This window comes from Teleopsis dalmanni, chromosome 1 (genome assembly GCF_002237135.1).
Source record: "Teleopsis dalmanni isolate 2A chromosome 1, ASM223713v2, whole genome shotgun sequence".
Classification (NCBI taxonomy): domain Eukaryota; kingdom Metazoa; phylum Arthropoda; class Insecta; order Diptera; family Diopsidae; genus Teleopsis; species Teleopsis dalmanni.
In genome coordinates, this window is record NC_051846.1 from 92074966 (window position 1) to 92087024 (window position 12059).

The 12059-nt window shown below is 35.4% G+C and overlaps 2 protein-coding genes across 2 annotated transcripts; both read right to left on the reverse strand.

The window, feature by feature from the left end:
* Positions 1 to 5269: 5269 nt before the first annotated feature.
* On the reverse strand, positions 5270 to 6016 carry LOC119687764. Its single transcript, XM_038102231.1, has one exon. It carries the CDS (start codon positions 6014 to 6016, stop codon positions 5270 to 5272), a length of 747 nt encoding a protein of 248 aa, XP_037958159.1.
* Positions 6017 to 9931: 3915 nt separating this feature from the next.
* Positions 9932 to 11386, reverse strand: LOC119687772. The gene has a single exon (XM_038102245.1). The coding sequence runs from the start codon at positions 11384 to 11386 to the stop codon at positions 9932 to 9934; it is 1455 nt and encodes a 484-aa protein (XP_037958173.1).
* Between the last annotated feature and the right edge of the window lie 673 nt (positions 11387 to 12059).

Below are 12059 nucleotides of genomic sequence, written 5' to 3' on the forward strand. Positions count from 1 at the left end.
TGAGTGGAGCAACACGAGACTTGGAACACAACAATCGATTTATTAGTCGACCATCCATTAGTTTCGCTCGAACATAGACTGCGGCTCCGTATGCCTTTTGTGAAGCATCACAAAATACGTGCAATTGTATTGATTCAAGTGCTGGCATCTGTTTTCCGAATATATGACGATCTATTTTAAATTGATCTAGTACTTGTAGATCGTCATAAAAGGTAGTCCACCTAGTGTATATTTCGGTTGGTACTGCTTCGTCCCATGTTAATTGTAGTTGCCATAGGTCCTGAATTAGTATTTTTGCTGTTACGAGTACTGGACCTAGTAGTCCCAATGGGTCGAAAATTTTGGCTAGGTTCGAAGTAATGGTTCTTTTAGTAATGATTTTTAGTGGATCCAGTTTTAATTTTATGCGAAATTGATCTTCTTTTGGTTGCCAAGTCAATCCTAATGTTTTGATTGATGTTGCGTCGTCACTTTGAAAGTCCAAATCAACTTCTTGATCTTCTTTTGCAATATTTTGAAGAAGTGACGGATGGTTGGCACACCATTTACTTAGCTTGAATCCTGCTGATTCCAACAAACCTTTTAACTGAGTTTGTATATCTTTGGCAGTTTGGAGACTATTTGATCCACTTAGGCAATCATCTACGTAGAAGTCATTACTTAGTGCTGCTGCACCTAGTGGATATTTTTGCAACTCAGATTTCGCCAACTGTTGTAAGCATTTAGTAGCCAGATATGGGGCTGATCGTGTTCCATAGGTGACTGTTTTTAATCGATAAAATTGTAAGGGTTCGTTAATATTGCTTCTCCAGACTATTAATTGATATCTTTGATCTTCGGGCTGAATAATAATTTGTCTGTACATTTTTTGAATGTCAGAACAAAAGACAAATCTTGGGCACCTGAATCGAAGTAAAATCGCAAACAATTCCTCTTGAATTGTAGGGCCAGTAAACATTGTATCATTTAACGATAGTCCACTACTCGTCTTGCACGATGCATCAAATACCACTCTTAATTTCGTGGTGCTGCTATCGGGCCGTAAAACGCCATGATGTGGGATGACATAATGAGGATTAACTTGGTTGATGTCAACCCTTTCCATGTGTCCGAGATCAGCATATTCATTCATGAACTGTACATACTGTGTTTTGAGTATTACATCCTTATCGAGTCTTCTTTCCAACGCTAAAAACCTGTTAATGGCAATGTGTTTTGACTCACCAAGCAACGATGGATCTTGCTTGAAGGGTAATCTGACACTGAATCGACCGTCTTGATTCCTTTTCATATAAGTTGCAAAATGAGACTCGCACAACTCTTCGGAAGGAGACAGATTTTTGTTTGCCTTTTCTGGTTCATCTAGTTGCCAGAACCGCTCGATAACCTTCATCGTATCTTGCTCATCTTCAGAGCATATTCCACAAACTTGTGGTGAAATAATTGAATTTTGGTTAGATATTTTTCCCACCACAAGCCACCCAAGCAATGTGTTCTGTAGGATGGGGAGACCTCTGCCAAGGTTTATTTGGCCGATGGACAATAGTTGATGAGAAAACTCAGCTCCAAGTAGGAGATCGATTTTGTTTGGGGTATTGAACGACGGATCTGCCAGATTGATGTTCTGTGGTATTTTCCAGCTTGAGCTTTCAATATGAATGCTCGGCTGATCACACACAATCTTAGGTAATACATAAGCCTCTATTCGGCTGCTAAATCCGTTAATTCTGGACGAGAAAGCTAAATTGATTCGTTGTTGCGCATCTTGTTTTTTTTGCCCCACACCTTCTATACATGCTGAGGTCTTTTTCGGGTTTTCACCTAACTTCTTAATTATTTGATCGGTTATCAGGTTGACTTGGGAGCCGGAATCCAATAATGCTCTGCACTCAATTTCTCTTCCATTGTTGCCTTTAACGACAACACGTGCAGTTCCTAATGCCACATAATTTTTTTGGATGTTGAGATTGTTGGAGAACAGAGAAGCAGGATTTTTTGATAATGATGCCTTCTTAATCATGGATGCTTCAAGTGTGCCTTCTAAATGCAGCAAGGTGTTGTGTTTCTTGCTGCATTTTAAGCAACTGCCTGATGTGCAGTCTTTTGTGAAGTGACCATTTTTTAGACAATTGAAACATCGTTGCAATGATTTTATGAGATGTAGCCTCTTAGCTGGGGTGTCATCCAGGAACTGCTTGCATAGATGAATTGGATGATTATCTCTCTTGCATATTGGACATTTAGCTGGTGCAGTGTTAGTTGTAGCCACTGTCTTAACCCATTTTTTAATTGATGCGCTATTATTTATTGTTTCTAGCGATTGGAACCTTTGTTCAATAAATTGAAATAGTTCCTTCATAGTGATCAGCTCTCGATTGTTTGATAATGACTGCTCAAATGCTGTTTGTGTGATCTTGTCTAATTTCTTCAACGTCATATGAACAATTATGACGTCCCAATGTTCGACTGGAATGTTCTGCGCCTTAAGTCCCAATAAACACTCTTGTGAAATGTCATGCAATGTTTTAAGGCCAGAAGCGGTTTCAGTTGTCATTGCTGGTAATGCGAATAATTTGTTTAACAATGCGGTAACTAATAATCTACCATTATTGTATCTAGCCTTCAGAATCTCCCATGCGGTAATGTAGTTCTCAGCTGATGCTGGCAAATGCTTTATCAGGTTTTTGGGCTCACCAATCAAGTTAGTTGTTAAGTAGAACATCTTTTGGATAGGTTTGAATGGTTGTTCGTCTATAAGTTGTGTAAACAGGTCTCGAAACTCTACCCACTTCAGCTGGTTTCCGTCAAATATTGGAATTGTTAACTGTGGTAATTTTACTGCCTGAATTGTTGAATCGTGCTGGTAGTGAGAATTGAATGATTTTAGCTTGAGTTTCAAGCAAATCTCCATGTCTTGGAGTTTTTGACTAATTTCATAATACAATTCCCAGGAGTACCCTTCAATGAATTCTTCTGATGTAGAATTCCATATTTTTTCATTGTTGTTATCGAATGCTTTGTGATAACCTTCTATCAAAGCAAGCTTGCAAGAATAAAAAACTTCATTTTGAGATTCTTGGCTTGCCATTTCAATTTCTTGACTGGATCTGTCAATGACATTTATGAGTGCTCGTTGATTACGCAACACTCTTGATATTTCTTCATTTTGTTGAAGCTGCATTGGATTTTGATTGTGTTGCCTTGGCGGCTTTTCCTGAGCATTTTCTACCTCTTGCATTTCGATTAATGCCTTGTTAAAAATACCCAAGTATTTGTTTGTCAATTCAGTCATTTTTTCATAGTAGCCCGTGGTGAAATACTCGTCTTCTGTATCTTCAGCCATAGCTTTACAAGATAATAACGTGTTGTGGTTCTTCTCTAACCTTGACCATTGTTCAGTTAACCGTAGAATTCTATCCTGATAATAGCGATTCGTCTTCCTTGAGGCTGGATCCTTCTTGAAGTTGCTGATTATCCTCTCGATCTCAGCTCCTATAGCTTGTTGTTGATCAATAAGTGTGTTGAAATGCTCCATGATAATGCCGTTCCTATTTATTGTCCTTATAGGAATATCACGTCGGGGTCACCAAAATATGTTGAGAATGCTTTTATTCTCAAGGTTCTATCAATTTGTATTTGTATACCGGAATTCCACCAAGCACATGTAACTTGTTGGACGGTATATTTGTATACTTTTTATATTCTTGAAGATACCACCGAGCACATAAACCCGTTGGTAATTTTATGAAAAGAAGATAAGTTCTATTCAAATTTGTATCATCGAATACACTTTATTAAAAGAATTGATTTATTTATATACATTTTTCTTATAATAATTACTTACTAAAACTTATTACGTACAATAATTTACTGACCCAATTTAAAACAATAATTAATATCAAGCAAAAAATATTACTTATAATGACACATAAAATATTCAGCAAAACAATAAATAATTAATAGCAAGCAAATTACATAACATATTTAGCAAACAATGAATAATAAATTATTTAAAATGTGTTCTTGCCCTAGTTATAAAATAAACACTAATCAGCAAAAATATAACCTATTAATATATTACGATTACGTTAAATGCATTTTATCATGGGTCAGCAAAAGACAAAATAAATGTAATACTTAACACCCTCTTCTAACCACCGTTCCAATAAATTGATCTCATGTGAATATGTTACAATGATTTTCCAAAAGGTGATGTCTAATTCTGCAGGATTGTCCTTAGATGGTACGTAAAGCCATTTGATGTTTTTGGTAATTTCTTGAATTGCTGATGTACGATTTGCTACAAAACAATTAAGAGATGAATGCATTTGTAGCCACTGCAATACCACCTCAGAATCTGTCCAAAAATATACTGAATTCACGAATTGTTCAACGTTGGATATGATTTTATTCCATGTTCTACTTAATAGGAGTGCTGCACACAGTTCAAACCTCTGTAGGGACTGTGCCTTAATCGGCGCTACTTTTGATTTAGCAATTAAAAGAGTTACATTCCACGTATCATTCAATCTTGTACGCATATAAATGCAACAACCGTACGCACGCTGTGAAGCATCGGAAAATCCGTGAACTTCACTCTTAATTTCACAAGCAGTAAAAACATAACGAGGTACATTAATAGAATTTAAAAAGTATAAATCATCTCTTATGTTTAACCATGATGTTAGTAACTTTGGAGGCAGAGTTTCATCCCAACTCAAATTTTGTACCCACATTTCCTGAATTAGAATTTTACATCGTACGATAATTGGACTTAAAAGTCCCAATAAATCAAAAATTTTAGCTACAGTTGATAGAACCGATCGCTTGTATGAATGTCATGATTCGGAATTTCGTATAGGAAACAAAATAAATCACTTTTTGGTTTCCAAATTATGCCTAATGCCTTCGTGATGGGATCTGCGTTCGATTTAATATTGAAATTTTCATCAGTGCTCGACACTACTTTGTCGCAATTAGAACTTCATTTTGCGAGTTGTAATCCAGCTTTTGATAGTAAATTCGTAATTTCTATTTTTTTGTTTAGTAATTCAGCAATAGTATTAGCGCCGGTGAGAAGATCATCAACATAGCGATCTGTTTTTAACGTAGAAGCACCAATTGGAAATTTATGAATATGCATGTCGACAATGTGAAAGAGCGATCGAACAGCCAGAAACGGAGCGGATGATGTTCCATACGTCACTGTATTTAGTTGAAAAATCTGTAATTCAGCATGAGGATTATCTCGCCACAACACTAACTGGAATCATCTATCACGGTTGTCCATCAAAAATTGGCAGTACATTTTTGCAATGTCTGCTGTCAATGCATATTTATGTAATCGAAATGCCATGAGCGTAGTTATCAAATCTTGTTGAATAGTCGGTCCAACCATAAATGTGTCGTTTAGAGAATACTTAGAGCAAGTCTTTGCTGAAGCATCAAACACGACTCGAAGCTTTGTTGTGAGACTTTGAGGCCTTAAAACGCAGTGGTGTGGCATAAAATAGTGTGGCTTCGAAAAATCTACTGCTTTTATATTAGACATGTGCCCTAATGATACATATTCATTCATGAACTCTGAGTACATTTTGTATAAAGCTTTATCTCGTTGCAACCTATGTTCCAGTGAAAGAAAACGTTGTTTAGCTAGATGAAATGATTTTCCTAAAACATCGAGGTTGACTTTAAAAGGTAATCTTACTTGAACTCGCCCATTTTCGCTGATTGTTACTGTTTTGATGTAGTGCTGTTCGCAATTTTTTTCCTCTGCGCTGAGTTGCGGGGAGCCTATTTTGTATTCTTCTAATTCCCAAAATCGTTCGAGGAATGTGTCTTCATTGTGTGATTTTTGAGTAAAGATGCATTCAAATGATTTAGAACATAAGTCTGTGCTATGCGTGCGTCCTGCTACCCAGCCAAAATCAGTGTTAATTAAATATGGCATGTCTTTGCTTAACGAAATTTTGCCCTCAAGTAATAAATCAAAAAATATTTCTGCACCAATCAGCATGTCCAGTTGACAAGATCTATCGAATAATGGATCCGCAAATTGAATATTAGTAGGAATTTGAAATTTTGTTGCATTAATGTAGGCTCTATGGTTTCCGGAGGAAATAGATTTTGTAATTGTGAACTGAGAAGACTATTCAAAATCGGACGTGCGAGATTGCACAGTTGCAAATACATTATAATTGAAATGTGTTTTCAAATTGGAAATACCAAAGACTTCTTGAGTAGAGTTTTGCCATTTTAAATGCAATAATTTGGCTGTTTCCTCTGTAATAAAGTTTAATTCGGAACAGGAATCTAAAAGTGCTCGCACTGGATACTTAAGCCCAAACTTGTCCATAACAAATACCAGAACAGTATTAGTAATAATGTTACAGCGCTATTAGATTGTTGTAGCTGTCCTTGCTCTTGAATTGCAATACTTGGACAACTAATTGATGAACTAGTCAAAGTATTTGTAAATTTGTGTAAATGAGTATGACGTGATGAACGACAAATTCTGCAACGTGATTCGGATTTACAAAGCGTTGAGAAACTGGCGTTGCTAAAAACGAGGGGCATTTTCCTAAAAAGTGGTCAGCTGCCTTGCAAAATTCACAATCAGATTTGACACTGAGATGCGTTTGTGATACTCTTCTTGTTACGGTATTAAAATTGTTTCGTAATTTATTTTCGGAAGTATTAATGGACGTAGCTCGTCCTTCAAGAAATTGACAGCGCCGACTTAACATCTTATAACATTCATCCTAAGAAGGCATTTTTTCAAATTCTGGCTTTTCGTCATGTGCCAATTTTGTATCCGCATCAACTTTATTTAGGACTATATAAATTAAAATAGCATTCATAACTTCTACTTCTGAGTCCAATGAAAGCAATGATGATCTTAATGCTGCAACAGTATCAATTAATTTACGTAGAGAAGTCGGATCAGCTTTAGTCATTCCTGGAATATTAAAGAGTTCAGTAATGTGGTCTAAGAATATTAATACCTTATTATTAAAACGTTCTTTCAATCGTGCCATAGCCTTTGGATAATTTTCTGCTGTAATTTGAAAGACTTCGATGACTGCAAGTGCAGGGCCTGTAAGACATGATAATAAATAATTGAATTTATCGACATCAGATAAGGTTGGGTCATTGTGCACCAAATGCTTAAATGCTGCGATGAATCGATTGTAGTTGGCATATTTTCCATCAAATTTTGGTTATTTTAAACATGGTAAACGAGAATTGTGGGCAACACTAAAATTGGACGTTGTATTCATCACACTATTTTCAAATGAAGTATTACTTCGAGTTTCTTTAAGCAAATTAAGTATTTTCGCTTTTGAAACAACAAATAGCTCTTCAAAATCAGTTCTGGCATTGTCTTCTGGAGTTACTTGTTCGATCTGTGATTGAATATGGCATAATTGTTTGAAATGAGATTCTAGAATTTGTAGTCGACATTCTAGAATCGTTGGATCTACTTCGTCCTTCTCCTTTTCTATTTTAGATCGGATCGAGGTCATGTTCCTTTTCACCGTTGATCGCTACTGCTTTAAATTATTTAAGTTAAGAGCAGAATTATTACCTATATTGTTCACTGAATTATTAGCCATATTAGCTGCATTATTGCTTGCATTGCTGGTTGTATTGTTATCATTATCGGTATCCATTTTATTGCTAGGACACGTGTCCTGTCACGGTCGCCAAATGTTTCCGCTCTAATAATAAAACGAACGAAATGTTTGAATTCACAGTTTATTTTAGTTATATGAATGTTAATGATAATTTTTAATTCTTTTTTTAGTATTTAAATACACCGAATATACAATATATAATTTTTATAATTGTAACTTTAATTTTTATAATTTAAATACATCAAATGTAGAATAGACAATTGTTATAATTGTAACTTTAAATTTTATAATTTAAATACACCAAATGTAGAGTATATAATTGTTGTAATTGGAACTTTAAATTTTATAATTTAAATACACCAAATTTAGAATATATAATTTTTGTAATTTATTAAAAAATTGATAATTTGCTTTTCACAAAAGGCATCCGTACAATTCGCGCAAAGTAAAAAATAGGTCTGCTGCAACGGGAACCAAGTATCAACTCTCCAACAATACAACAGTAAAAACAAAACTCAAAACGGTCGTTTTGCAAGTGCAGCGAATTTAAGAACTGAATAGTATTTATATACACGGTAGAGCAGTTAAGTTTAATGTTCTGTTTTGCTCCAACACCGTCACTATTAGTTTTTATTTCGGTTTGATTTCTTAAAGGTTCACCAATTACCACTTCTACGTCCACACAACCTGATTGTACTATTTGAAAAATCATTTCATAGTCTTCACCTCACCATCAATTAACACATTTAAATTATATTGACCAATGGGCTTTATTTTATTGTTACTTGTTTTTTTTCTCCAACTCCAACCAAAGATATTTTTGATTTGCGAAGCTTTGCTTTTATTACTGCATATGCCCTACATGGCTTTTCATGCCGCAATTGTAACACAAAATAATTTTGGTTTCTTTTCCTTGTTGTTCCACAGGTTTTTTTTATTACCTTTCAGGTTAACCGCACGATCTTTTTCAATTATAGATTCATAACATTTTAGTTTTTCATTAAACTCTCGTAAGTTTTTCGCGCCATATAAAATAATTTTATTTATATTTAAGTCATTAATGCCGTTAATCACATATTGCATTAGAGCTGCTTCTTCTATATTACCGCATGACGCTAGCCCTTTCATATTGAGAAAATATTCTTGAAAATTTTCACTTTTTTTAATTTTTATATAGGACATTGATTTATGTAGTTCAGCACTATTTATCGATTCTTTGGATTCATTTATCAGAGCGTTTTTTAGTTTGAATCAGTTATTTATACTTCGCTCACTCATTAAGTATGTTCGCGCAAATCCTTTTATTGATCGTTTTGCAAAGCTAAACTTTTGTGAATCGTCCCATTGCATCATAACTGAAATATCTTCAAATTCATTTAGCCAAACATCAACTGATAACAAATCATCTCCACTAAATATTTTTTTTGAATCTGCGACATTACGAAAATTTAATGAGAACCTTGGTGTAACTATATTTTTAAATGCTACTTTTAAATTTTGTTTACATTCCTGTCTTTGTTGTAACTCGTTGTTGCTTTTAATAATTTTGTTTTGCGATGTCATACTTCTTTGTTTCATGTTACATGTTCCTCTGTTTATTTCGTCATCGCTTTCGTCGTATCGATTGTCGCAGCGAATTTCACTCTCTAATTCGCCATCGTCTTCTCTATATTGGTAATTGTTGCGTGTTTCACTATTTGCTTCATCTCCATGTTCGTTGCGTTGAACGATAGTGTCATTTTGATGATCATCTTTATTATCATCAAAATCATCATCGCTTTCGTCGTCGGTGTCGTCAACTGCATTAACGGAACGGAGCAAACCACCCTTACTTAAATTGTTGAATATGTGCACCAACAAGTCGTTAGTCTTGTAGTCAATTCCCATCATGTTGCATATTGTAATTAATTCGTTGTTTTCAAAATTTGCAGTAAGTACTCCTGCAATGACTTACAACCCTCGTCATCTTGGCTAAAGTCAAAGCATTCAAAATTCCTGAGCCGTTGACTGTTATTTCTATCACCTCCACACTGAAAAACAAATTTGTGCAACAGTTCAATATTCTCCTTTCTACCTTTCGACAGAACATGTTGTAGCGAGTCGATTTTGCCCAGCGACGCCATTTCATACAAAACATTTATAAATTTTTCACCACAGCTTGTCCCAATATAGTTTATTTCAATAGTTTATTTCACCACAGTTTATTACAGCACAGTTTTATCTCGGGCGAGCCCCCAAAATATGGGCTTTTATAATTAGTATTTTATCAAATTAAAATTTAGTTGAATGATTAATTAAATTGATACTAAATGTATATTGGATATTTGCGTTAAAGGCGTTAAAGCCTCACCATCGTTCGGATCGTCTGATAATAGAATTATCGGCCGGGAATTTAAAATCGCTTCAGCTTCAATAATCACGGTTTGTAATTCTGCGTAAGTTAGGCTAGATTGCGCCAAATTTTTTAATAATAATGTTTTGAGAGATTTCACCGACGCCTCCCAAAGTCCACCAAAATGAGGTGCTCTTGGCGGAATGAACTTAAACTCAAATCCAGTATTGTTGCTGTACTTTTGCATTTCTCTAAGCCCTTGCTGACTGAAAAATTGTTCTTTAAATTTATTTAGTGGTGTCTTCGCGCCAGTGAAATTTGTTGCATTGTCACAATAAATGCGCTGCGGCAGTCCATGACGTGATATGAATCTTTTTAGGCCTAGAATGAAATTATTAGTGGATAAATCTGATATTAATTCAGTGTGAACTGATTTTGATGAAAAGCAGACAAAAATTGCAATATAAGTTTTATATGGAACTTTACTACGAATACGATATGTGGTATAAAATGGTCCACATAAATCAACTCCTGATATTAGAAATGGCCGGTTTGCAACTAATCGATCGGCTGGCAGCTTCGGTTTATAGTGGAAACAGTGAACGCATTTACGCACTACCTTTCGAGCTACTTCCCGAGCATTAATTATCCATACTTGAGAGCGTATTAGACTAATTAAAACCTTAGGGCCAACGTGCATGTGTTTACGATGTAAGTATTCCACAAAAATTTGAGCAAACCGATGATCACGTGGCAATAAAGCTGGAAATTTTGCATCAAAGCCTATTGGTGCATTGGTCAATCGTCCCCCTACTCGAATTGTATTAAATGTTCCGCTTGTAGTGACCGTTTTATCCAAAAAGAGGTTTAGTTTTTGCAAGTCTGGATTCAAGATTTTACCCGATTGAAGTGATAATATTACACTGCGATATGTACAATGTTGAAGGTGTGATATAATACGCCAAAATGATTCTTGAAATTCACGCACTGTAATTGGACTCACGTCGTTTACGGTTTGATTTTTGTTTATTGGTACTTTGTTAAAGACTCGAAAGATATATGATATTATTCGAACAATACGACGAAATGAGGAAAAATCGTCAATAATTTTATTGATTATATGTTCATCGATACCATTGTTGCTACATTTCAAGACTGTAGGTTTTCGTTGTTCAAGGTCCTTTGCGAGAAATTCAGTTTTTGATGTTTCTTTTGGCCATTCTGCTGATTGAAGCGTCAAAAACTTTGGTCCACAAAACCAAATCGAATCCTTCAGCTCGCTTGCTCGACAGCCTCGAGATACTATATCAGCTGGGTTTTGCTTACTTGGGACGTGACTCCACGTAATGCCACGCGAATAGTCCTGCAGTTCAGAAACACGGTTAGCTACAAAACAATTTAAAGTTGACGAATGCATCTTCATCCAATGTAACACAATTTTAGAATCTGTCCAAAAAAAGATTTCATTAATAAATGGTAATATTTTGGGTTTTATTTGGTTCCAAGTTTTACAAAGAAGTACGGCAGCGCATAATTCTAAACGAGGCAGCGATACTGCTTTTATCGACGCCACCTTTGATTTCGATATCAACAACGAAGATTTGTAAAAACCATTATGCTTTGACCGAATATATACATTAAGACCGAAAAGTTTTCGGAAATTCTCATTTAAAATTCGCGCGCTGTATATTTTTCGATATTTTAAGTTTATGTAGTTTGGCAGCACTGTCCTTAATTACTATGCCAAAAATGAGCGCGATCTGTCAGACAGTTCGTTTACGGCAGCTGTTGAAACCAGTTCACCTCAGTAGGGCGTTGCGAAAAAAACAATGGAAAAAAATATTGAACAAAGAGTTTGCATCAAATTTTGTGTTTCGAACGAAATTTCGTGTGCAGAATCGTTGCGAATGCTACAAAAGGCTTATGGGGAATCAGTTTTATCGAAAACTCAAGTTTATGAGTGGTACAAAGCCTTCCAGGACGGTCGTACGACCGTCGAAGACATTTCGCAACGCACTACTGAGGTGAACTGGTTTCAACAGCTGCCGTAAACGAACTGTCTGACAGATCGAGCTCATTTTTGGCATAGT